Below are 27,418 nucleotides of genomic sequence, written 5' to 3'. Positions count from 1 at the left end.
CGCGAGCTGTGGGCCGCGCGCTCCGGGGCCACGTGACCACGGGGAATCTGGGAGGGGTGGGAGTGAGCGCGCCAAGCTCGGCGCCCGCTTCTGCCCGGGTGGGCGCTGAATCCCGGACGGAGGAGGAGGGCGGGCGAGCGCGAGTGTGTGTGTCTCTCTCGAGTCATTTACGGCGGAGCAGCCGGCGCGAGCGCCGAGGAGGCGGCGACGGCGGCGGCGGCTGCTTCGTGCAACTGTGGCTTCCCCCACCTCCTCTTCCTTTTTGCTCCTCGATTCTTCTTCTCCCCCCACACACGTCCATGGGGAGCCGACTCCCCTGCCAGCACCTCCTCTCCTCTCGGCCCCGTAGGCACCAGCTGCCGCTTCCCTGGCCGCAGGCTGCGCAGGTGCCGGCTGCCCTGGCCCCTGGCGCCGCGCCCGCGTCTCACCGCCCGCAGCCCGGACTGGCGCGGCGATCCGCTCGCCCAAACTGACTCGGAGGGAGCGGGAGCCGATGCCCGGCAGCATCGAGACAGCGGGCGAACGGGCGTCCGGGGACAGGGTGGGGGCGGCGGGGAGGAGGCGTCGGAGACTCTGAACCCCAGAAAAGTTCAAGGTTTGTGCAGGTTCCCCCAGGGAAAGCGAGGAGCGAGGCGGGGCAGCGCGCCCCTCTGCCGAGACAGCGAGACCTTAGCGGGGTGGCCCGGAGCTGCCGCGAGCTGCAGGAGCCCCTCTGCATCTTACAGCGTTTATGGTCATCAAGCTGGAGTCGACGTCCTGGGCAGGAAGGGCTCGGGGCAGGGCGCATTAGCCGGCTTTCTCGCTCCCTCGCTTCTCCAAGCCCCATCTACATGGGGCAGCCCGTTCTGGCCGCGCCACCCTCGCCCCAGCCGCCGAGCGGCTGCCTGGGCAGGAGGCGCTGAGCCGGCCTGTGTGGAGCCTGGGCCCTGATCCAGACTGGAGAAAGCGCGCTGGAGCGGAGGAGCGAGCCTTGCGAGGGGACAAACATCTGGCCGCCCGCCTCGGGCATCCGGTCTGGGCGTCGCCTAGGGTGGTGGCGACCGGCGTCGCCAGTTTCAGCACCGCACGGAAACTTTTCCTTCTCCAGATGGATTAAAGTTGTCTGGATTTTCTCTTTCTTTGAGAAAGACAGCATTCATTTGCACCTGACCTGGGATTTTTATGCTGGGCTGCTGCAGAGGCTTGGAGGAAGAAAGCGGCGCTATCCATGTGCGGTTACTACCGAAACCGAGGAAACTGGGGATTGCGTTGGAAGTCTGCACCCTCGAGTGAGTTCGGATTCGAGCTGGGCCGTGGGGCCGGGAGATTCAGCACTGGGCTCTAGGTAGCCCCCGGGACGCCCGCGGCCACCGGGCTCCGGACTGCACGTGCAGCTCCCCCCGCGCCTCGCAGATCCTGCAGGGGGCACCAGCTGGGGGAGGTGGAGGCTCCTCCCGCCCGGAGCTGCGCCCCCACCGGCTCCGAGGGTGTAGCCGCCAGCGCCTGGGACGCCCCCTCCCCGCAAAGTGTCCCCGAATTGCACTCTCTGGTCCCGGAGCTGCATCTGAGACAGCCGGGCGCCACGGCAGCCCTGAGTTGGATGTGACCAAGCCCAGCCTGGGGCCAAGTCGTCGTCGACTGTTGCCCTCTCGGACCCCTCCCGCCCCCGCCTCGGCCATGGCCCCGGGGATGTCGGGCCGCGGCGGCGCCGCCCTGCTCTGCCTCTCAGCGCTGCTCGCCCACGGTAAGTGTCGCGGCGCGGACTCGGGGTGAGGATGCGGCAGGCGCCACTGGAGGGGGTACGGGGAAGACTGGGGAGAGGAGCACCCACACCCCCTGGACTTGCAGCCGCCACTCCGGGTTTGGCGTCTCTGGCTGCAGCTCGAGTTACCGCCAGCCCCCGAGCCCTCCGGCGAGCTCAGCTGAGGGGACCGAGCCCGGCGCCAGAAAAGGGTGGGGGGAGGGTGTCGCTCCAGTCCTCTCCTGGTTATAAAGAAGGGTTCGAACCCGAAGGTCTGGGGGCGTGTCCGCCCACGGAAATCTAGAGGGATCCGAGGGATCCTCCGGATCGCGTCCAGGCCGCCCCCCGCCCCCGTCTCCCCCTGCAGCCGGCCGGGCTGGGGGCTGTTGGGATCCGCCGGGATCGCGTCTTTCCCCGCCCCGGGCGCGCAGGCCGGTGCGGGGCCGCGCCGCCCGTCGCCTCGCTTCCTGCGGCGGTCCTCGGGAAGGGAAGTGGACTGACTCCGGGCCGGGGAGCCGCCGCGGCTCGCACGCCCGCGGTCCTGTGAGCTGCATCTAAATGGCCGGCTTAGGCGAGCCCGGAGGGCGGGGGTCTGGGCACCCGCACAGGCCGGGGCCGTGGGCCGTGGGCCGCGGGCCGCGCGCGGAGGGAGCGGGCTCCGCGCTCTCGCATTCTGCAATCTGTTGCGTCTGCTCCCCAGGCTCGCCCCGGGCTCCGCGGTAAAGGGGGTGGGAGAAGGAGGGATTGAGGTTGGCGCGCTTTGGCGATGGGACAGCGGGCATACGGGTGGGGGGCAGCGGGTTTTTGAACAGCCCCCAAGAGTGGGAAATCAGACCAGAGGGAAGGAGGCTGCAGCGGGCCTTCCGCAAGCTGGAGACGCTCCAGGAGGCGAGGGGAGCAGACCGAGGTGGGAGGGAGAGAGCTCCGAAAGGAGAGTGGAGAAGCGGGGCCCTCTGCTCCCTCCTAACGTGAAACCAGCCGACCTGGGATACATTTTCTTAACCAGCAAGGCTTGGCGGGGTTGGGGGGCGGGGGTGTTTCGATGCTCCACGCTGAGGGGTGAGCCTCAGGCAGAATGGAGGGCGCTTAGATGGAGGGGGCAGTGGGCTCTCCGCATTGGTGGAGCGCCCTCGGTGTGCCGGCCTCAGCTCTTGCCCAGATCTGCCCAGTCCCTAAGAGCCTGCTCAAGCTCGCCAGGAGTGTGCCCAAGGTCTCTAACCAGCGGCCTCTTTCACCCTGACCAAAGCGCATTCTCAAGGTTGAGAGAATAAGAAAAAGAGGGGCTCTCGGAATCGTAGGGTCCTGGGGCTAGGAGGGGGGCGGGGAGCAGGCAGACCTCCCTCTATGGGTGGCTTGGTTATTCCCGGCTGAGGTAACTCCAGGGGGGTTGTTTTGCATTCAGTTCACCAGAGACAGCTAACCTCGGTTCTCTATGGGAGGAACAGGCAGAGCAGCGAGCCAGCAGGGGGGCGAGGGTGAGGTGGGGCGAAGTGGGAGCATAGCGGGGAACCAGAAATCTCTAGGCTCTGTGTGCAACACTGAGAATGAAGGTGGGGGAGAGGGAGGTGGGCTGCCTGTCTGCGCACTGGAGCTGCATGGGCTGCACTTATGACCTAGCACTGGCCGGCAGGGAGTTTCCCTGCCCAGTAGGAGGAAGCCCAGAAACCCAGGCCTGAGTCTAGGTGGGTTCTTCCCCTCTTCTTACATCTTGCTGTCGGAGTTCCCTTCCCAAAGCCCAACCATGGCGTCACCTCAAACGCTGATGATGGGCAGCTCAAACTCTGTCATTAGGGTCCCTCTGCCCACCTTCCCGATCCCTGAGCCTGGAATTAAAGATCCCTTTCCCTTCCTCACCGGCCAGAATCCTGCCTGTTCCTAAGACGCAGTTCCAGCTGGGCCTTAGCGTCCTGGCTGCCTTCCCTTGGTCTTGGCCTTGGCCTCCTTTTTTCCTTAGGCACCAGTGCCCTCTCTGTGCCCCAGTAGTCCTGGATTGGTGGAGGCAGAGCCATGGGCTTATTCCCTGTCTCTCCACACAGCCAGTGCCTAACACAGTGACAGCACACCTAGGGCAGAGGGCTTGGCTGCCTGAGCAGAAAGAAGGTATTTGAGGAGGTAGGGTCTGAATCGCCCTACTGAGCGGACATTTCCCCTCCTGACTATCTGGCTCCCTTTCCAAGCTCCTTCCCTGAGTCCTGAACTCTCTTCTCCATCCCATGTCTCAGTCTCCCCTGCCTCAGAGAAGGGTGCCAGCAGATACTTAAAACTTGGGGGATCCCCCAGATGGGTAAGGCCAGTATGATAGAAATCCCCCCACAATAAAACCCCATCTCCCCTGGGCTGCCCTCCTCCTCCAGGGCTGCCTGACACCCACGTAGCCACCCCTTCCCTCTGTTAAGAATAGGGTCCGAGGACTTAGTCTCCCTTTAAACTGACTCTTGGTTGGGGTTCCTGGGCTTTTCTAAAATGCTGGGAGATAGAGGGACAGTTGCAGTTTTCTGTGCCTGGCAGGCAATTGAGGTCACAGGGTTCTGACCACACAGCCAGACTGGGAGCCAAGTAGCCTGGGTTTCAGTCTGACTCTGGCGCCACCGGGCAGGGTGACCTTGGGCTGCCTCCCTCACTTTCCCCATCTTCCACAGGCAGCGTGGTCTCTGGCCTTTCTTTCCCCTTTCCAGTTTCTGCCAGGACTCCTGGACAGAGACCATGTGTGAATGGAGCCTCACTACCTTTTCAGGGCCCAGTTCAGCCCATGAGATAGGCAGAGTGGTGTGTTTGGGCACCTCTACACTGTTTCCAGTCTCCAGCCCTCTTCCAGGGAACATCTGTGAAGGCCACTTTCTTGTATCTAATATTTGGGGAGACTCCCAGCCCCACTGTTAGTTTGAATAGGAGTTTAGGGGTCAGCGTGGTGGATAAATCTGTTAGAGGGCTGATTATGTCAGCTCCCTACTCAGGAACGATTACTGGTTCCCCACAGCCTTTAGGATCAAGGGTACACTCATTGCCCTGGCATCCAAAGCCGTTTATGATCTTGTCCCAATCCACATCTTTACTTCAAAGATACTGGCCTCTCGCCATCCTCCGTGTGCCCTATGAGGTATTGCTTTTCTCACTTTCCTGCCTTTCTGCTTTTGCACCCACCAGCCCCTCCATCTGGAATACTTTGCCTCCAGAAATTCTTACTTAACCTTCAAAGCGGAGTTCAAATGTCACCTCCTCCAGGGAGCCTCCGTAGATTACCCCCTAGCTTCTCACCAGCAGTCCCCATACCCTGATAGAAATAAATGAACTTTTTCCATGACTTCTTTGGTACTTCATGCTACTTTTCTAGCACTTTTTCCTCATAGGCTGCTGTGTGAGGGGTATACATGGGCATGCTTACCTGTGCAATCCTCCTGATCCCCACGTTCTGGCATTTAGGGCAGGAGCCATGTCTCCTATGTGTTTGCATGGCTCTCCAGTGTTTGACACATAGCAGGTGCTCAGAAGAAATGGATGGGGTAGGAGGACAACTCTGTATTGAGGGGCCCTCCCAGCATCAGTTGAAAAGGGAGCTCTGGGGTAGAGGGCAGAAGAGGGGCAGGGGAGGAGACAGGCAGAGATACCACAAAGAGAGCAAGAGGATGGAGCAGGCCCATGCCATGCCCCTTGAGTGGGCACATACAAGACCCATGTGTCTCCGGTGACATGTTATGACATGGTCTCACAGGATACAAATGTAGTGTCCAGGGTCATTCTGAATACATGGTCTCAAAACGTGTCCTCACCTCCATGATCCCCAGCCCAGCAACCTTGAGTTTCTCCTGCGGGTTGTGTCCACACCCCTACCCCATCCCCCGATCACCCAAGCCCTGAGCCCTTTTGGAGATGCAGGAGGAACACAGCAGGACAGGGTAAGCACCAGCCCTTGGGAGACCCCTTTATTGCCGGGCGTGAGGGATGATGCTTGCTTCCCCTCTCTCACACCCATCTTTCTTCTGGCCACATGCAGCCGTATTCACAACATAGCCTTGTTAATGTTTAAGACCAGTAGGTGGGGATGTGTTATAAACTTGGTGGCAGGAAATGAGCTTTATTGGAATCCATTCTGAGGACGGCTGGTGCTTCGCTGTGGGAGATAAGGCCACTGTGGAATACCAGAGCTGGACTTGGGTGTCTCCTAGGCCCTTGCCGGGGGCCTGTCTGGAACTGACAGACCCTGGACTTGAGATTGGTAGTGAGTGCTGGCGATGCTGCAGAAACTGAAACCCTGAGAGGCACCAACTCCCACCACTGGGGTCTGGCCCACCTACCTGGGGCAGGGGAGTGTGCAGTAGGGGGCAGGGTCTCACCTTGTTTCCCTGCACATAATGATGTCCAAAACACTGAAAGAGGAACCACCAAATCCAACCTCATGTGGATGAGGAAATGGACACACAGGGAAGGGACTGGCCAAGCTCACTCTGCAGTTTGTTCTGGAATCAGAACAAGCACCAGAGCCCAAATGGGGCTGTCTGCCCCAGACTCCTCAACAGATTCCATCACCTCTACTATCCCCTCTCTCTGCAGCTTCTTCCAGTGATGGGCTTCTAGCCTCAAGCCAGCCTCTGGTTGCAAGCAGTCATGATAATCAATTACTAGTAGCATTCATTAATAAACCTTACCAAGTGCTATGAAAGAAATGTGAGGGATTCCAGACCTGACCTCCAGCTCTTTCAGTAGCTCAAAGTCCAACTGGGGGGAATGAGACAAAGGTCCAAAGTCTTGAAATTCAAAGCAGTTTGAAATCACACAGTCCTCAGGATACAGGATATCTGGGTTCAAACCCTGACTTTGTCATCAGTTTGCTGTGTAGCCACAGGAATTTCACCTACTTCTCTGGGTCTTGTTTTCTTGCTCTCCCAAATGTGAGGGGGCGGTGCCCTCCAAGCCCCCTCCCAACTCTTTTGTTCTGTGATGAAGAAGCCCCTTCTTACCTCCCTCATCTTTCTCTGTCCGAGCACACGCCTCTCTCCCCAAGCACACGCCTCTCTCCCCTGATTCCTGCAGCCGATGCTAACAAGTGGAAGAATCGTATTCTTCCTCCCCGTTTCCTCCCCAGGGTCTTCCTTACTTCTTCCTTGCCCGTGCTCAACACAGAATTTTAATAAGAGATTAATGAACCAGTTGTGTGTGTGTGTGTGTTTTTAGGAACATAAATTTCTTTAAAATTTTTCCTTCTCTGTCTTCTTAAATGAAAAGAAAAGTAGGCCTTCTTATCACCAATTCAGCTGGCTCTGCCATACTCCAGCAGTCCCCAAGGATGGGACGGTGTATCACAGAGCACCAACACTCAGCTAGCTACTGCACGGGTCTCTGGGGGACAAATGCACTGCCCAGAGAAAGGGGGGACTGAGACAAGTGAGCCAATGTTGCAACAAGTGGGGACAAGCAAGCCATTAGAGTGGTCTCAGCACCCACAGTCCGAGTCCAGGCATCATTATCTCCTTTCTGCTGTGTCATTTGACCCTTTCAGCTCCCCACCACCACCACTTCCCACCCACTCTCTGCCATACACACTTCCATCCCAGGCCCTGCTGGCTAGCAGACAACCCAGCAAGATGAAGTGGAAAATGGAAGCAGTTACCTAGATAATTCAATGCTTGTTGCACGAATGAATGAGTGCAAGGATGAATAATTCAATGCAAAAAAAAAGGGAAGTAGAAAAGATAATTGAAGAAAATCTCTTTTTGCCTAAATTATCTAGGACATTACCTGCCCTCAAAAAGTTCTGCTTTTTATCAAACTGTAATCCTTCCTGCTGCATTCTCACCCACACTTTTTTTGGCCTGTGAGAATGAGCAGCTGGTTATTCTCTTCTCTTACATGACTTTTTTTGTTCAGTTCAAACTGACGGCAGTGGGCAGGATGTGTGCTTGCTGGCAGAACTTCTCAGATTTTCTGTTTCCCTGGGCCTATCTTTCACGACCACTGGAGCTGGAGAGTGAGGTTACCAGGATGGATAGGATGACTCCTAAAATGGTCCAGGTTCTCAGCAGCATCTCCATCCAAGAATTCCCAGAACTGAACATCAGACCCCACGGGGCCCTGGCCCTGAGAGAACAGGCAGCTAGGATACCCCACCCTTACTCCTAAACCCCTCCCCAGGAACACAGCCCTGGAGCTGGCCAACCCTTAAACAGAATTAGTCACAGTCACAGAGTGGCAACCTCTCTCTTTTTCTGAAGAAGAAAAACTGTGGCAGTGGGGGGGAATGGTTCTTGCACTTGGGGAGCACCCAGTATAACAAGGGAGGCAAATTTCCATCTTCAGAGAGGCCCCAATAAGATGAGGGAGGCACAGCTCCAGATCTCAGGGGTAGTCTTTATTCCTTGCATGGTGAGGGTCTGATAGTGACTGATGACCACTTTGCCCAGAGACTGAGGACCCCACAACCTTCTCAGCCCCTCCTGGTCTCTCCTTCCCTACCTCAGCCCCCAGGGTTTTGGGGGAGCCTGGCTCTGGTCCAGAAGCCAGTGTATTTTTAGTAGCTTGGTACAGGTGATGCAGCGGCCTTGTCATGGTGGAAGAATGGTGTTGGTGGGAGGTAGGAGCACAGGTGCACACTCATGTGCACACCCACTCAGTCACGGCCACACACTGCTAAGCTTGAGCATTCTAACTCTTCTCCAGTTCAGATCCATGATGGCTTTGTTTGTCACATTGGCTGCTATGTGAAGGCAGCACTGTGATCCCCTTTTTATGCAAGGCAAAGCTGAGGCTCAACAGAGTCCTGGCCGCACTGGCTTTTGAAGTCATGACCCTGCCTTCGGAGGTCTTCTTGCCATACCTCTCTGTCTCCTGCCAACAGAATCAGCACAGATGCAGGCAGCCAGCCATGCGGGCCCTTATACCTGAGTGAGTCCTGCCGGGTGCTGTCAGGGCCCACTGACCCTCCAGTTTCCTCTGAGCCTTTCTCTTCCCTTGCCCTCCATGCTTCTTTCAGTCCCTCGAATAAGTCATGCTCTTTTGCATGTCACAGTCTTTGTGCATGCTGTTCCCTCTGACCAGAACACTCACACTCTTCCACTCCATTGCCTACTCAGCTGTCAGGGCAGAGCATATCCACCACTTCTTCCTGGAAGCCCATCCCTATTCTAAGAACAAGGACCCACTACCCACTGCAACTCATTGCAGATTTGCCGTGGTTTTAATTCTGCATTGCCTGGCTTCCTGCTGGCCAAAAGCTCAAATAGACCTGGACCGTGTGTGATCTTTTCTCTGCCTCTGTATTCCCAGAGTCTGTCTGGGAGGTGATGTCTGGAATAAACTAGGCAACCGATGACTTGTCAAATGAATCAATGAATGAATCATTGTGCACATACAGGTACACAGAGATGTTGTCACTCAACAAGTATTCAGTTAGTGCATACTACGTGCCAAGCACTGTTCTAGGCATTTGGTTGTAGTCAGCGCACACAACAAAAATCACTGCATTCATGGTGGGTATGTTTGTCGGAGGAGGGATGCACAATATACATTCTTATGTATATTGTGGGTGGGGAAGGCAGACAGTAAATAATAAATTCATTGAATAAGTCAATTATATATGTTCAAAGGCAACGAGTGGTTTTTGTTGTTTTGTTGTTGTTTTTCTGAGACGGAGTCTCACTCTGTCACCCAGGTTGTCACCCAGGCTGGAGTGCAGTGGTGCCATCTTGGCTCACTGCAACCACTGTCTCCTGGGTTCAAGTGATTCTCCTGCCTCAGCCTCCCGAGTAGCTGAGACTGCAGGTGTGCACCACCACACCTGGCTAATTTTTGTGTTGTTGGTAGAGATGGGGTTTCACCATGTTGGCCAGGCTGGTCTCGAACTCCTGACTTCAGGTGATCCACCCACCTTGGCCTCCCAAAGTGCTGGGATTACAGGCAAGTGCTATTTATTTTAAAGGCAGGGAAGCAGGGTGAGGGGAATTGGGAAATCTGAGGTGGGTGTGTATGTCAGGGGAGGGATGCGTAGCATTAATACCAATGATCAGTTGATAGAATGTCCTTTGGCAAAGACGTTAAGGAGGTGAGAGAGAAACTAAGTGAATATCTGAGAGCCTTCGGGGCAGAGGGACCAGTCAGGATAAGAGCCCTAGGAGAAGTGGGCTTGACCATTCAAAGAACAGCAAGGAGGCCAGCGGGGCAGAGCACCTGGACGGACCAGGAGGGAGGGGAAAGGGCCAGGGGTGCCCTTGTAGTCACAGTGACTGGCAGGCTGAGGGAAATAGGGAGCTGTCATGATGGAGGCCACATGCCGGCTGTTCTCATCTGCCCAGGGCATATGGGATGCTAAGCAACCTTCAGTGTATTTCACAGATTTGGATTTTCTTACTAATTACCTGCCTTTACAAAAAATCAGTTCAGGGGCAGGGATTACATGCACTTGTTTGGCCTGTCTGATCTTACACCACTCTGATTTGGGGAGTGCAATAGTGGCAGGTGTGGGGGTCCTTGTGTTCAGGGACTGCAAAGTCAACTTCTTCTGAGTCCCTGAGCACCCCGCAAAGGCCCTGGGTTACCTGTTGCTCTGACCTTACTGCCTGTTGCCGTTCTATGTCTGCAAATGCCTTAGTTGGTAGTCCCTCCACCCACCACCGGAGCCCTGCCACCGCATGACGGCTGCAGCCCACACCTCCTAGCCAAGGAGGTGACCTGCCCCAGGATGACCACATTGTCCCCTGCCCTGTCTCTACTGGAGAGAGCCTGGCTTATGGGGTCTTTTTCCAAAAGCAAGGAACTATTGGATTGGAAATAGGAAAAATGGCCATTTTCTCAGCTGCCAACACAGCAGAGAAATGATCTCAATTTTCTATGGCTGTACTCGGCAGGATAAAAACTGCCATCAGCCAGCCCCATGCATGAGAGGTCTGAAATGCTGTGGGAGGTGGTGGGGTGAGAGGCAAGGGTACTGGCATGGTGCAGAGGGCTGGGCTCCATCCTGGGGCATTGCCAGCCCTCCTGCCTGGGAAGTTCGCCCCCACCTCCAGCCACCACTGACCACACACCTGTGTCTGAGCAGTTATTGAACTAGCTAGTTATTTCAATGGTCACTTATGAAATGAGCACCTGCTATGAGCCACGTCCTGTGCTGGACACCAGGAATCTTCCCCCCCCCATAGCTGGCTATGGACTCTATTCTCTTGGCTTGGTCCCGACACTCATAGCTTTCCTCCTCCACTCTCACCCTTTCCCTACACTCAGCTCTAAAACCAACCTGTCTGCTGTCCTCACTTCCACATCTGCACAGATTGTAATAAAATGCGGAGTCATTGACATGTTGCAAAGGATACAGAGCATTGTGGAGGAAGAGGGAGAAATGTCATAACTGTTAGAGGGATCTGGGGAGGCTTCATGGAAGAAGTGCCACTTTAGGAGCGCTTGACTAAGTTCAAGAATTCTGCTTCTGAAGACTAATCAGCCAGCATCTACTGTTTGTCTGATACCCTGGATAAGATAAAAACACAGGGCAAAAATGGTCACTGGCCAGCGAACTCTCAGAGTCTTGGTGGGAGAGAGCCAAAATGCCTGTGAAGAAATAGCAAGATACAATGCTAAATTCAGGGTATGTAATTGGTAACTCTTTACCTGGGTGATCTTTAAAGACTTTGGCCCAATGTTCCATGAAGTGCTGGGGAGGTGTAGAGAGTTATGGAGTGAGGGAGTGACATCATCAAAGCAGGGTTCTCAATAATTACTTGATCAGGGAACAATTGGCAGATTGGATCAATGCTGAAGCAAGTGTTGGCAGCATCTGATCTGGGAGTGGGGGCCTTGGGATGGGAAATGAGCACTAGAAGTCATCTGAGGCGCCACCCCATGACAAAGAGCTCACCGTTAAAACCAGAGGGATACATCTGAGTGTGAGTGCTGACTCTGCCGCTTACCAGCAGCCTGACTTAGGTTTCCACTCCTTGGTTTCCACCTCTGTAAGACTGGATGGCAAATTGAAGGTGAGGAGCCCGCAGCACGAGGGCTCAGTACGTGGAAGTGTCTTTATTATTTTAGCAGCCAACGCCTGGAGAGCAGAAGGGACATGCCTGTGACTTCACAGCCAGTTCTGACCCCTTGGTGTACAGGAGCATCCTTACGGTCCAGTCAGGAGTTCTGAAGAATATGGCCAAGTAGGAGAACCTAGAGAGAGATGGGATCTCCCTCACTATTTTTTTTTTTTTTTTTTGAAAGACAAAGTCTTGCTCTGTCACCCAGGCTGGAGTGTAGTAGTATGATCACAGCTGGCTGCAGACTCAACTTCCTGGGCTCAAACAATCCTCCCACCTCCACATCCCCAAGTAGCTGGGACTACAGGCACATGCCATCATACCTGGCTAACTTTTAAGTTTTTTCTCTCCCTGGGGTCTTGCAAATACATCGTTGCCCAGTCTGGCCTCGAACTTCTAGCCTCAAGTGATACTCTGGCCTTGGCCTCCCAAAGTGTTGGGATTATAGGCATGAGCCACCACATCCAGGCTCCCTCACTATTTTTAATGGAGAACCAGCCTACCTCCTCATTCCTCATCCAACAGTCAGCCAGCAGCTGAAGGAGCGGATCCACACAGGTGTCACTGTCAGCATTTGGGCCCCAGGAAGGTCTTAGGAACCAGTCATGTCAGAGAATCGTAGTGGGTCTTCAAGTCACACAAATGTAGGTTGAAATGGTGTGGGCTGCCTGCCCTGCTGCAGTGTAGCTGAGTGACCCTGGAGCACTTGCTGACATCTCCCTGAGCCTCTCCTCCCCTGTCTGCACTGGGAGTAATATCCTCTCTCAGGCTGGGCTGCCACATGAATGAGATCCCACGGTGTGTTTGGAAGTATCCAGAACAAATGCTACGTGCCTGCTGGAAGGGCTCGGTAAACTGGTGTCTTTCCATCCTTTCTTGCCTAGAGCCAGGCCTTACTGCTGGGAAGCATGTTTAAGACAGTGCCAAAGACTTCCCGGAGAGCTGTTTTCTGGTGGTTGGGTTTTTTGTTTTGCTTGGGATTTTTGTTTTTTAACCCTTGATGCCTCTTAGCAACATGCTGCTTGTTTTAAAAACAGCAGTGGCCAGCTGCTGGCCCCCACCCTTCCTCCCTCCCCACTTTCCTTCCCAGGAAAGCAGTCACAGGCATTGCCCCATGTCCCCAGTGCTTCTGCAGCCCAACCGGGGTGGAGGAGGCATTCCTGGGTCCAGCAGCCGGCCCCCATCACAATGCCAAAGTTGCACCCAGCTGGCAAGCCCACTGCTTCCTGAAATTTGCTTCCTCCCCACGGTGGGTATAAAGTCTGTCTACACACTGCCAGGACAGCACTGCCATTGCCAGATAGCAGGTCTAGGGTTATAGGGAGTTTCTGACAAGGAACACAGGCCTCCCTAATCTGCAGCCTGAAGGTGTATGGGGAGAGATACAGGCTTGAACCCTGAAGATCCTGGAGCAGGAGCCTCCTCATCCACTCCTAGCAGGATGGCCAGGTAACCATAGGCATATTACTCTTTCGTTTCAGTTTCTTTATGTGCAAACAATAAGAAGAAAAACCTACTCATCTTGCAGGGTTGTTGAGGATGGGGCCACTGCAGTTATGCACTCCGCCTGACACTGTCAGTGCTCGCTCAGTAAATGGTTGCCATAATCATTATTTCATAATGGTATCATTGGCATCAAGGAACACTTAGGAGTCACCTCAGACAAACCTGACCCACCCAGAGGGTCCCCCACCTCCCCACATTCCCACCTCTGGTGTTGCTCTTTCCACCACTGTTCTCTCAGCCAACTGCAAGCCCTGTGATAAACCCTTCCTCCCAGTGGAATTTTGTTTTCTTGTCTTTGAAATAGAGGTTGCTGAGCAGCATCGGCACTGTCCAATAGAAATATAACACCAGCCACGTATCTCACTTAATCTTGTCTATTTATCACATGAGAAAAAGTGAAAAGAAACAGGTGGAATTAATTTTAATAGTATGTTTTAACCAATATGCCCAAACGATTGTCATTTCAACATGTAATCAGGGCCAGGCCTGGTGGCTCATGTCTGTAATCCTAGCACTTTGGGAAGCTGAGGCCAGAGAATCCCTTGAGACCAGGAGTTCGAGACCACCCTGAGCAACAAAATAAAACTCCATCTCTACATTAAAAAAAAAAATTATATTGAAACAATCAAAAATAAAAATGTGTAATCAGTATAAAAGATTATGAATGAGATACTTTGTTCTTTTCTTTTGTATTAAATCTTCAAAATCCCCTGTGCGTTCTGCCTTGCCAGCAGCATATCTTCATGCCAACTAGCCACATTTCAGTTGCTCCACAGCCACATGTGGTGAGTGGCCACCCAACAGGACAGTACCGGGCTGGATGCTGCCCACGGGCTTATCCATACCCAGTTCTCCTATTGGAGGTATTTTCAGGGCCCCAGAGTCAGTGCTCTGGGACTGATGAGCTGAGCCCACTCACCTCCTGCTGCCCTTCTTGGAAATCCCCTGCCCAGCTCAGTGCCTGCTCAGCCCTTCCTCAGCTCTGGCATGATTTGTGCTGACGATGATGACTCCCATCCATTCAGAGGCAGCAGCTTCTAGGGCCGGGGTAGGCAGCTTCCAGCTGCCTCCTAAGGCCACTTTCCCTTCTGCTCTGCCAGGAGATCCTGCAAACCACAAGTCAAATCATCACCCTTCTTCTCAGAACCACCTCACTGAGAGTGAGAGCCAAAGTCCTCACAGTAGCTCATACCACCAGCATGATCTGTCCCTTTTCCCGACACTACTTCTTTGACCCAATCTTCCCCTTCACCTGCTCGTCTCCGGTCACGCTGGCTTCTTTTCTGTCCCTGACATGCCGGGCACAGAGCCTCAAGGACTTGGCTGGCCCTTGCTGCCCCTCGAATAAACACGATTCCCGCCTCTTACCTCCTACCTCTTTCAGGTCCCTCCCTGGTCCCCCTCTATCTAAAGCAGCCCTGTGCACTTTCACTCTGTCCCCTGACCCTGCTCTGTTTCCCTTCACCTGACATATGACATGGTTATGTGTCCCATTGGAATGGAAGCCCTTGAGAGCAGAGGCCATCTCTGTTTTGTTCACTGCTGTATCCCCAACCCCTGGGGCCTGGCACAGAGGAGATGCTCAATAATGATCTGCGGGATGAATGAATGAACCTGGGAGCCTACTCCTTCGCAACTGCTCACCCTTTCCACCCAAGGAGTCACTAGCAAGACAGATTGGGTGGCATGATTGGCAGTAACCAGAGAGAGAAAATGTATTCCTTCATTCACTCATTAACACATTCATCTGCCATATCCCAGCTGTGTGGTCTTGGAAATATTGTTTAAATTCTTTGTGGCTCCGTTTCCACATTTATAAAATGGGATAATAAGAATGCCTTTCTCATAGAGTTGCTGTAATGAATAAATGAGTTAATGCATGTAAAGTGCTTGGAGCAGTGCCTGGCTTGTAGGAAGTGCTCAAATAGACACTCGCTATTGTTTCATTCAGCACATTTTTTTTGTTTGTTTGTTTGTTTGTTTTGTATTTTAGAGACAGGGTCTTGCTCTGGCATGATCATAGCTCACTGCAGCCTCGAACTCTTGGGCTCAAGTGATCCTCCTGCCTCAGCCTCCCGAGTAGTAGCTGGGACTACAGGTGCATGCCACCATGCCCAGCTAATTGGTTTCTTGGGGTTTTATTTTTGGAGATGGAATTCTAATGATGTTATCCAAGCTGGTCTTGAGCTTCTGGCTTCAAGTGGTCCGCTCGCCTTAGTTTCCCAAAATGCTGGGGTTACAGGTGTAAGCATGTTTTTGAACACCCACTGCACACCAAGCACTGTGACAAACACCAGGCATGCAGAGATGAAGACACAGTGGCTGGCTGATATGAGACAAGGATGCAAATAATTTCAGTGCAGTGTCATCGATGCCAGGGTGCTGGAGGAGCAGGGACTGGCCTACCCAGACTTTGGAAAGGGCCAGGTATGGCTTCCTGTCATTCTGTAGGAACCACTGCCAAAATCTGTGTGAACTGATGAGTTGAGCTCCAGCAGCATCATGGAGTAACATTTCGTCCAGAGCTTTGCCCATTCAGCCACTGCAGTGTGGTGAACAGAGCACAGCCTAGGAGTTAGGGAACCTCAGCTCTGACAGCAACCTGATAGGAGTCACTTTTGTTCCCTAAACTTCAGTCTTCTTACCTGTAAGGTGGTCTATAATGAACAGTGCCCACCTCTTAGATCATAAGAATTCAATGAGCTGATGGATGTAAAGTACCAGCATGTGCCTGGATGCTCAATAAACAGGACAGATACTCTGATTATCCTCATTATTGGTACCAGCCAATGGGAAGACCTCCTTATAGGGTGCCCTGCATACAGCTGGCACTAGATCAGTGTGTGTGGACCTGCACTGAGAGCCTGTGTGTACTCTGAATTCCTCTCTGGACTGTGGCACAGAGGGCTTCACAATGAGGTGTGATCCTTAAAGTCAAAGAAACATGGGACAAGGGCTGGCAGGGAGATTCAGGCCCCTCTCACCTGGAACCATTTCTGTTTTAAAGATGGGAAAACCAAAGTCCAGAGAGGGGAGGAGTTATAAAGCCAGGGTTAAGACCCGTGTGCCTGACTCCCAGGCCAGTGGTCTCCTTCTTGTGTCTTCTTTGGTTTCACATGAGGGTATTGACAGGGGCAGCAACGCCAACAATTGCTGAAGGAAGTTGGTTGGTCACAGCTGTGGGTACCCTCACCTCTGGCTTCTTCAGGGACTGTATTTGGGGAGGCGCCTCAGTAGGCCTGGTATTTACATTGAGTAACCAGATTCCATCTCCAATAATCGCATCACAAACAGCATGAAATGTGAACTATGGGGAAGGCTTTGCTAAATATGTGACTGGTTTTCTTATTTTTCCCTTCATTCCCCTCCCTCAGACCCCAACCCCTCTCTCCCTCTCACGTCTCTGTCACACACACACACACACACACACACACACACGACTTGCATTCCCCAGGCAACCAGTGCAGGCCTCATGATTCCAGCCCAGTGAAGGCCATCTTTAGAAGAGAGATTTCCCCTGTCTGGGGTGTGGCAAGAGGAATTGGTATTTGAAGATCAGGTTCTTGCTCCTTGCAGTTCACCACTGTTCCCCACCATGACCAAGGAGTGTGGAGCCCTTGGCAGTTTAAAAATGGCTAAACATCTTACACCATGTAAGCCTCATCCATGAAATTGGCAATCATGATTCCCATTATATGGATGAGGAAACTGAGGCTTAGAGTATGGAAGGGATTGCCAGGTCACAGAGACAGAATTAGCAGAGCAGGACTCTAGCTCAGGAGACAGTGTCCTCTACTCCCTCTGGGCCCTAATCCTCTAGGCCTCCAGCCCCTAGTGTCATAGAGGATGTGTCACACCCATTCAGCTTGGTCCCAGTGCCATCAAATTTACCTATGCAGGTGCCCCAGTCACAAAAAAGGGAAACTGAGGCAGGGAATGGCTGACTCATTCCTGGCAGTTGCTTTTCTCCTCACGCATCTTAGCCCTTGGTCCATCATTTGCTTCCTTTTCCTTGGTCCCTGGCTATTCCCAAGGGTCTCCCAGCCCTGATGTGTGGGACAGAACCCTGCAGGTCCTCCTCAGAATCCAGATTTTCCTCCACATCTCTGCAAAGCTGATCAGCATAAAACCATCCCTAGGCTTTGCCTTTAAAAGTCTTCATCTTTTCTCTTCTCCCTAAACGGCCCCTAAATGATTTCTGTAAATTGCTCTAAGTAGCTCAAAAAAAAAAAAAAAAAAAAAAGGAAGAAAGAAATAATAATAACTCAGTGACTGCCTGCCTGACCGGAATCTCGATGGCTCTCCTCCTGCCTGGCTGCACCTCCCAGCTCCATCCCACCGAGCATCCAGACACGCAGCCCCTCTGCTCCAAAGCTAGGAAGGGGGAGCTATGCCTCAGCCTGAGCCCTGCCTCCTCCCTCAGGCAGGAGGCTGCCCAAGTCAGGGCTGCAGCCACCGTATCAGACAGGGAGCGCCTCAGGACAGCAGTATCCTCCCCTTCCCTTCCCCTACCACCACCAGACTGGGGAGTCTCCCAGGGGAGACCTGCACTTCCCTCATCAGTCTGGGGACTCCTCCAGAGGAGTCCAAGACTGCTTCCTTCTCAGACTAGGGGCTTCCCCAGGAGAGGCTGTGCCTGCCCCAACAGACGGGATTCCCTCGGGGCAGGGCTCCAGGAGCACTCGGAAGCCCCTCTGAGTCTAGCTTTCCTTATTCTGCATCCAGCTCCTTTATAGAGCCTCATTTATTTTACCCCAGGTTAGAAATCTAGGTCCTGATTCCTAGGAAAAAGATCTTAGGATCTTTTTCATTGATTCAGTCAACTATTCATTCATTCATTCCATTCTGCAAAGGTTTCCTGAACACCGACTGTGTGCCAGACACTGACTGGATATGTGTCCTTCTGCAGATGCGGTCCCTTTGAGGAGGTCCTGTGGCCAGAGACCCCAGGCATGATTCTTCTTGGGGCAGGGCATCCAGCCCAAGGCTGACACCCCATGGAGGTGAACCCAGCCTCAGCTCCTGGCCACCATCATGATCTTCATGACCACAGCCTTTTTTCAGTGTGGGCCAGGAAGCAGAGGCCAGAGGCAGGAGGGCCCCACCAGCTCTGGTGCTTCCCATGAGCCTCTGGCCTGGCCCACCTTTCCATCCATAACCTCCACTCATGCTCTCCTCCACACTTCCTGCCCATGGAGATCTGCCATCTCCTGGTCACTGGGGGCTGAGATCCTGCCCAGAGACCTCAATCCTAGCAGCTCAGCCCCTAAAGTGATGGTGTGGCCTTGAGCAAGTCCCTTCCCTCCCTCTGGGCCTCAGTTTCCCTGTTTGAGATGAGACAGAATTGGACTAAATCAATGATTTCCTAAAACATTTTTAGCCAGTAAATTATATATGTAATAGATAATGCATTACAATATGTCATATACATTACATATAATACATGTATTATATATAATGCATATATGATACTGGTAAAAGCAGAACTACTGGTTGAAGAGAGAGTGGAGGTACCTCCCTAAGGTCTCATCTGTCCCACCTTCCCCTGTCACCCCATGGAAGGCCTTGAGACACCCCCAGAGAGCCCAGCTGGCAAGTTGTTGGTGAACTTGATCCCTTCCTAAGGCCACTTCCACTGTGCCATGGGGAGAGGGGTCTGGGTGGTGCTATTGAGCCCATCAGGTGATGGGACAGTGAGGGAGACATGGCACAGTGGGGGAGACAGTCCCATCAGAGAGTCCCATCACCTCTCTGCCCCCTGATTACCTGGGGCCCCACTCTGCTTTCTGGTGGGGGTGAAGCCCAGGAGAAGGATTGGCTCTTGCTGGGTACCCAGCACCCTCTAGGACTGGAATGAGTCCAGCCCCTGATTAGAAATGCAGGCCCCAGGGAAGCTCAGCAGGCAGAGGCGGGGCCTGCCCAGGACAGCCCTGCCCACCCCTGACAGAAGGCGGGATTGTTCCAGATGAGATAAAGCCCCTTTGTCATCCTCCCTGCACTCCCTTTGATGTGCAGAAGGTGGAAGGAGGAGAATAAACACAGACACAGTCCTCTGCTTCCTCTCTGATGTAATTGGAACCCAATTAAGTGAATAATTGTTACAAATGTTGAAATTACCTTCCACCAACTTGGGGATGTGAGCCTGCTCTCAGCAGGAGCCTCTGAGACCCAGGCTGGGACCTGGCCCTGGCCTAGCAGTTTTGGGTTTCCCTGGGGTGGGGAGGTGTTGAACTACAGCACTCTTGATTGTCCCGCCAGAAGAGATGCTGAGCGATCCAGTCCAGCCCCTGGCTGCTGCAGACCCTGGCCCCCAGCCTCAGATATTCATTCAGCTAACCTTTACTTACACTTCCAGAGCTTACAGACACTTGCTCATAGGAGCTGACCTGAGTCCAGGCGGATGAAAATAACTAGCACTGTTGAGGCATAGACAGGGGTCCCAAGGAGAAACAGAGAGGGAGGGCCCCAACTGGAGCAGTGCAAACCTTAGGCAAAACCTTGCAAGATGGGTGGGAGTGAGGTTCCTGGTTCTGTCCAGAGTGGACATCTTCAGTAGAAACTGAGGTGGGGGGTTCCCCACAGCAAGAGGGTATGTGGAGAATCAGAGCATGGAAGATGAATGACTCAGATTAGGATGCATTCTAGAAACTTGCATAAGGAACACCCCACCACGGGGTGCCTGCTAATGCTGCTCAACCCCCACTGTCTAGCCATAAGCGCAGTTGCACCACCATGGGGTGCGTCCAGCCCTCACCTTCAGGGCTGGTTTATCTGATGGTGGCCTTTGTGTTGGGGCTTTCAGGGTATACCAACCTCATTGATGACACTTGCAAACTGAATGGCTGATGCCACTGCTTCTGCCAGCAGTGGGTGGAGGGGAGAGTAGGGGGACAGGGCAGGTGTTAATTTCGTAATGAATTTGGTGGATTCAGATGCAGGGAAAGGCAACACTTTTGTGAAAACTAGAACTCAGGCAGTGCTTCTCAATCTTGGCTGCACATTGAAGAGTTTTTTATTTTTTATTTTTATTATTATTATCATTTTTTTTATTCCAGTACCTGGGTCCTAGCCCTAGAGATTCTGAATTCACTAATCTGGGCACAGCCAGGGATCCCAGGTGCTTCTAATGGGAAATCAAGCCTGAGCCTCACTGTCAGAGCAAGGCTTCCCAAGTGTGGTGGAGGGAGTGGGGAGGGGGCCAGAATCACCTTCTCAGCACCTAGACCAGAACTTCTGAATTAGGATGGCTGGGAGGGTCCCAGGGACCTGCATTTTATAAGGCCCTCCAGCATTGTGACAGGCCTAGGGCAGATCCCCTGATGCTGGGGGCCCTGGTGGGGAGGGGGGCTTGGAGGCCCTGGGGCCAGAGGACAGGACCCCAGGAAGGAAGAACATAGAAAAAGTGTGGAAGATAGGTATGTCCTATTTTTAAATGATTTGAAAGGGAACCTTTATTCACTTCCTATCTTCTTTTCTTCCTCTCGTTCACTTAGTCCCCTGTTCTAGGACCCAGAATCCAAGATAATACTCTTAGAACCACTCTTTAGTCTCATTAGACACATAGTAGATGCTCAATAAATATTGACTGAAGGAATTATGGGTAAACTCTGTTTGGTGGGCTAACCTGGAAACGTAACTACTGATAATTGCTACTACTACTGAACTGCTACTGATAATATTGTCCCTGTGTGGGAAAGTATTGAAATGTGTTTCCAAGCTCTAATAGCTAATTTCTAAAGAACTTTTGATAAGCAGCCCGTTTGTTAAGTTTGAGCATATATGAGTGTGTGTGTGTGTGTGTGGCAGGGTGGGGAAAGAGAGTTCTGCTCTCAATGAACCCAGCAGGGGATCCACCCTTGGGAGTCTGCCCTGAGGTTTGCCATGGGGCACCTGGATTGATATTCCCAGTGGGGCATTTATGGAGATGGCAAAGTAGAACAAGGTCGGGGTAGGAGGGCCTGAGTGACTGCTAAGGAGAGAAGCAGCCAGGAGAAGCCAAAGAAGGCTGACAGGTCTAGGGCAGGAGGGCCAGGAGTTGGAGTGCGGCCCTGGCAGAACTGGCAGTCCAGGATGGAGCTGTGAAGTACCCAGAGCAGCAGGGCACCTTGCACGTGGCCTTTCCGAGGAGTGCAAGAGCAACCCCAGCAGGTCAAAGGTTTCAAGCAGGAAAGTGATGGATGCACCTGCAGAGGCAGAGCTGTGAGACAGAGGCCATGAGGTCATGGAAGCAGGAGGTCACTGGCAGCCTGGAGCCCCTAGACCCTCGCCAGCTCACGGCAGACACTCTCTCTCCATGTTTGCTCTGGGAGAGAAGAAGGGCTGGTCTCCACTGGGGAGCAGGCAGAATCCAGGAGGCCATTGGGCTGGACAAATGGCCTTCCTGCCTTCTCACAGTGTGAAATTTGGGCAGCAACAGCCAACAAGAATCCCAGGGGGTGCAGTTTTCAGGAGGATTTCAGGAGATCTCAATTTGATTCTTGCCACATCCCCAACACCCTCCATGCCAGCATTAATGAGGAAATAGACAAAAAGCTGAAAGAGAGAGAAGCAGAGCGGGTCCAGAGGCCTGGGAAGAGCCTGCCCTTCTGTGAGCCTCTGGAAAGCCCAGGAGGCAGACAGCATCTTGTGGGGGTACTACAGTCAGCGTTTCCCAGTGAATCCCTCCCTCTCCCTGGGGCAGCCATTGAACTCAGAGTGAGGGGCTTGGAGGAGATCCCCCAGTCCCTGACTGCCCTGTCCCAGGCTGGGCTGTCTTTACTGAAGCCAGGCTGTCAGCTCTGCAGGGAACTCCGGCCTCTGGCTGGAGGCTGTCGTTGTCCCCAAAGTCCCAGCCCTACTTTGTACTGATGGAGGACTCCAGAGAGGGGGCAATTCACAAGGGAGACGAACCTGATGGCCTTGTGGGAGGGGGCTGTCCCTGACCACACAGGGTGACAGTGATTAAATGCACCAGCAGCTGGGCCATCAGGGCCCTCCCTGCTGCTAATTTGGGTCAATTAAGCCAATTTGTCTTTGTTGACTTGAAGTCTCTTCTCTGTAATGGCTCCAGCCCCTGTGGGGCTTCAGAGGGAAGAGAAGAGGAAGGAGGCAGTCCCCTGGCTACAGGGCTACCTCTCCCTTCCCCACCCCAAAACCCCAGACCCGAGTACCTTCCTCAACCTTGTGACCCCTCTCATTGTCCTGCCCGAGGGCCTCCACAGCTGTCATCCCTGCCGATGCCTCAGGGTTAATCTCACTCCACAGATGAGCAATTAGGGGTCCTCTAGAGAGGGTGCTACTCCAAGTTAGTGGGAGAGGGGGGACCCCAGCATTTGGACTCACAGTCTAGTGCTCCTCTCCAGTCTCCACAAGGCACTGGGTCCATGGTCTGGCCCCTTGGGAGTCCTGCTACCATGGCCCCCTGAGGGGTTCCAGGGAACACCATTTAAAAACCACTTCCTCAGCCCATTAGGCTCCATCTGGTACCCAAAAAATGGGGGAGGCAGGGACCAAAAAATGTTGTCTCCAGAGAGAGACAGCTGCCTCCGCATGGCCTCCCAGTCTAGGAGAGGACAGAGTCTGAAATGAACAATCGTGCTGCCTTAAAGCTGGCTCTCATGTCCCACTGCCCCCTGGGCTGGCCCAGCCCGCAAGAGATTGAGGCAGCAGCATATTGGGCACAGGTCAGAGACAAGGCTGACACAAGGCTCTGTCCATTCTGAGGCCCCTTCACTTCTCTGGGCCTCAGTTTACCCATCTCTGGGATCCCAGGGGCTGAAGAGGAAGGCTGCAGTAGGCCCCTGCAGCTCTCACATTTGGAGAGTTGGCCTGACAGGGGCCAGGGTGGAGGAGGAGGCTTTTCTCCCTTCTAGCTTAGGAGATGGAGTGCTTCCTCTCTGTCTCCATTCTTGACAGGTGAGAGCAGGTGGGACATGTTGTCACACTGGAGACTGGCAAGGACAGGAAGACCCAGAGCTTCAGCATCCCCTGCAGGAGGCTGCAGCTCCAATTTCATCCCCATGGAGTCAATCTGGCAGAGGGAGGGCTTCACCCAGGGCAGTGGGCTCAAAAGGGAAGAAGCTGTGGTTTCTGGGGAAGAGAACCCGGGAGCTGTACACAGCAGGATTAGTGTCCACGAAGGAGAGAATTAGCTGAGTTTCCCTTTCAAACTCCACGAGATGGCTTCCTTAACCCATCTGTGGCCAGGACCATTGGCGCCAAGGGCAGAAGCTGGGGAAGCAGGTCCACGTGGGATGGAAGTAAGTGGACTGTCATTGCAAAGAGAGATGCCAGTTGCCTCTCCAAGATCTTCCCGGAGGTGCTGGTGTCAAACACTAGAGCCAGCTACGTGGGGCTAGGAGGTGGCATTGCCTCCCAGGGAGGCACAGAGGCTGTGTCCTCCCAGCCTAGGCCTGTCTTACACAGGAAGGGGGTCATCTTCTGGTGTTAAGCCACCTGCATTAAGTCCTTTTCGTGGCTGCATCTAGGCTGACAGAAAGTGGGATGGGCAGGGGTCAGGTTGCGAGACAGTGATGCACAGAGGAGACCCTGACCTCGTAGCCATCCTCCTGGGGAATAAGGCAGTGTCTGTATCAGATGTGTGTAACCTCAGATTCCTCCACTGCAATGTTAGGGCCTCTAGGGCAGGAGCCTGGAGGGTAACAGACACAGACCCTCGGACCCCCAGAAGGAACCTGAGGGAAGGGCTGGCTCAACCCCCTCTTGTTATTACTGGTGGGGAAACTGAGGCGAGATGGCTCCCCACAGCTAGCACCCTGTACAGACGTGTTCCACAGAGGCTAGAGTATGATTCTCAGGCTCAACTGAGCACTGTTTCCCTAGTCATACTTCAGAAACCTCCATGCCATGCCAGGGACTGCAGGAAGAGGGGCTGTGTGCCATGCCTGCTCCTGCATAGGGATCCAGCAGGCAGAAGACACAGAGGTGTCAGGCAGCGATGCTGAGTGGACCTGGGTCTGGAGCCTCAGAGGCCATTCCTTCCCTGTGTGGGCTGTGGCAGGGTCCTCCTCTGGCCAGCTCTTCCCCCTCGGTGTTCCTGTCCTCCTCTCCCTAAGCCTTGCCTTCTCAGCCTCATGGTGGCTCCTCTGCAGTGCCTGCCACCCTCAGTGATATGCCCTTGTGGGCCTCCATCCCTGGCCATCTCAGCCATACTCACTGTCCCAGCTGCAGCTGACCACTCGTCCACCGTCTCCTGTGGCTATTCCGTGAGTTCCTCACTGTGGGTACCAGCCCCCTCCGCCACCAGGCCTGGTCCTTTCTTTCATCCCCCTCCCTCACTCAATGGAGCCACCCTCCCTCTACCTAGAAGCCACAGCAGGACAACTGCACCCGTCCCTCTACTCCCTCCTGCCCTGGAGCCCCCTTGGACTGTGCTGCTTCAGAGTAACAGCAACAGTAAGCCTCTTCCTGAGTGCTGGGCATTGTTCTAAGGGCTTTGTTTAATCCTCACAACAACAGTACTTGTACTGTCTTCACTTTACAGGCTCAGAGAAGGCAGTAACATGTCCAAGGTCACACAGCACTGATAACAGTGGGGCTGGGACCAAGTGCAGGCAGAGTCTGAGCTCTTCAGAATGGCTTCTTAGGAAGGGTTCGCTCCTTCTTTGCTGCTACTGCCTGTTGGGGACTCCACATCTCTCCCCTGGACCATGACAGCTGCATTCTGAGCGCTCTCCCTAGTCTTAGTCTCCCCAGCACACCATCCGCCAAGAGAGCCCTTCCCAAAATGAAAATCTGACCATGTCACCGGCATCCATCCACATTTGATAGCTTCCATCTCCCATTGTCTGTGTGGAGGATGAGATGCTTCCAGCTCCTCATGGCAGCATCCAAGGCCCCTGTGATCTGAACTTGCCTTGCCTATTCTCCTGTGTCATCACCTGTGTCTCATCCTCTCCCTCCATACATGTGCGCACCCTCTGCCCCCTCCCCCCACTCAGATGACCATCTGCAGGCTTCCAGCTCTGCATCTCCACTAGTTCTTTGTGGGTCTGTCCCCCTCAGAAACCAACTTTGACCTCTCTGTGCCCCTCCTGGCACACAGTAAGTCCTTGAAGGAGCAAAGAAAGGGAAAGAATGCATTTTGAGGGAAGATGAAGTCCAAAGTCTAATGAGAATGATTTATTATTAATAGCAACAGCTAATGTTTATTTCTGAGCATTTCTGTGCCAGGCACTTGCATTTCCTCCTCACGACAGCCCCATGAGCTGGATGTTACTGTTGTCAGCACTTTAAAGGACAGGTGGCTGAGGCTCAGCAAGGTTAAGCCACTTTCTCAAGGTCACACAGCTGGAAAGAGGCTGGATTGGGATTCAAAGCCAGGTTTATCTGAGCCCAAAACTTAAGCTGGAGACCTCTACTTTCTGTAACCCACCTTCCAAAGCTGTCCAGAATAACTGGGTGATCCTGGATGGGGCCTGTGATTTCGTAGCCTGCACTGAGAGGGATGTGCCTGTCCTCCCCTTCCTAAAGAGCTGCCTGTATTTTCTTATGTAATCAGCCATGAAGTCCTAAGTGAGTGGATTCAGGTCCCTTGTCACCTACTGTCACACGGGCTGTTGGGGCCCTCAGAGCATGAATCGTGTAATGAGTGAGGCTCAGCCCAGCTTCGGAACCATGTGGTGCTTCAAAGCTGGGCCCGGAAAGGTATTTCCTTTTGGAATAAAGTGGTCAGGTGTACTCAGCACCTCCCTCAGTGAGTGGGGTCAGCCAGGAGGAGTGGCCCCTTCCAGGCTAGCTTCTATGGAAGGCCTTCCCTCACCATCCAGAACAGGCCCCACTGAGCCAGCCTCCCCCAAGTACCCCCAGCATCACAGCATCCTGACCCCACCCTGCTGTCCCGCTTGGGCTGAACACAGACAGGGAAGAGCCCTGTGGCTCTCCTAAGCAATAGCTTTGCCTACAGGCGGAGGAAGGGCTGAGGTTATCCTTCAAAGCCCCCCACCATCAGCACCAGGATTCCAAGCATCTAGGAAAGAAGATTTATTCGCTATTGCCACGATAAAGCCACGTAACAAACCACCCCCAAATCCCATGGCTTGAAACAGTGAGTGTTTATTTCTCGTGAGTCGACCAGATGTCTGGGGTTTGGTTGCTTTAGGCTGGGTTCAGCTGGTTGGACTCCCAGCTGCTGATTTGGTCTTCGTCTGTTCATGCTTCTCTCCTCCTCTTTAGAACCGACGCTACTTGAGACGTATTCTTCTCGTGGCGAAAAGGCCCAATTGTGCGAGCATGTTTCCAACCTCTACATGCGTCGCATTCATTAAAATCTCATCCACTAAAACAAGTCCCATGACTGAGCCTCAAATCAGGAGGTGGAGAAGTAGATTCCACCTACAACAAGGCAAGGGCAGGAGCATGGCTGTGTCATGCTATTCCAGAGCAATGTGAAGAACTGGGTCTGGGCCGGGAGCAGTGGCTCATGCCTGTAATCCTAGCATTTTGGGAGGCCAAGGCAGGTGGATCACCTCAGGTCAGGAGTTCGAGACCAGCCTGGCCAACCTGGTGAAACCCCATCTCTACTAAAAATACAAAAAAATTAGCCAGGCATGGTGGTGAGCATCTGTAATCCCAGCTACTTGAGAGGCTGAGGCAGGAGAATCGCTTGAACCTGGGAGGCAGAGGTTGCAGTGAGCCGAGATCGCACCATTGCACTCCAGCCTGGGCAACAAGAGCGAAACTCCATCTCAAAAAATAAATAAACAAAAATAAAAGATTGAGACTGATAGTTCAGTCTACCACACAGGAAGAGAGTAGTCCAGAAGTCAGGACTGGAAAGGGCCTGAGAATTCACAAGCATAGAAACTGAGGCCCAGGGAGGGGAAGAGACTTGTCCAAACCACAAAGCAAGAGCTGGGCAGAACTAGGAGACGCACACATGCTCAGAGTTCTGGATTTGTTCTGCCCCACAGCTCTACCTCCCCTTCGCCCTCACAGACTTCCGGGAAGCCCAGTCCCTGGACGAGGGCTGTTTAGGGAGCTATGAGCCCAGTCTCATTCTCAGACCATGGTTCTTACATAGGTCCCCTGGCAAGTTGGAGGAGCTGGGCCACCCGGGGCTGGGGCAGTGATGTGCCATTCCTGAACCCAGAACCACCACTAATGAGCAGAGAGACATGGCTGTTTCAGTTTTCCCAGCTCCAACCCTGTGTGACCTGCCTGGCTGCACTTCCTCTGCCCGTAAAACAGT

The 27,418-nt window shown here is 53.5% G+C and overlaps 1 protein-coding gene across 1 annotated transcript in view; it reads left to right on the top strand.

The window, feature by feature from the left end:
- The first annotated feature begins 143 nt into the window (after window positions 1-143).
- TMEM132E (transmembrane protein 132E) overlaps window positions 144-27,418 on the top strand; it is a 59,773-nt gene continuing 32,498 nt past the window's right edge. The window contains exon 1 of the mRNA XM_014342062.5: window positions 144-1,723. Coding sequence (XP_014197548.2) covers window positions 1,657-1,723 — 67 coding nt within the window. The 5' untranslated portion in view covers window positions 144-1,656. The remainder of the gene's footprint in view (window positions 1,724-27,418) is intronic.

This window comes from Pan paniscus, chromosome 19 (genome assembly GCF_029289425.2).
Source record: "Pan paniscus chromosome 19, NHGRI_mPanPan1-v2.0_pri, whole genome shotgun sequence".
Lineage (NCBI taxonomy): Eukaryota > Metazoa > Chordata > Mammalia > Primates > Hominidae > Pan > Pan paniscus.
This window is presented reverse-complemented; position numbering and strand designations above follow the sequence as displayed.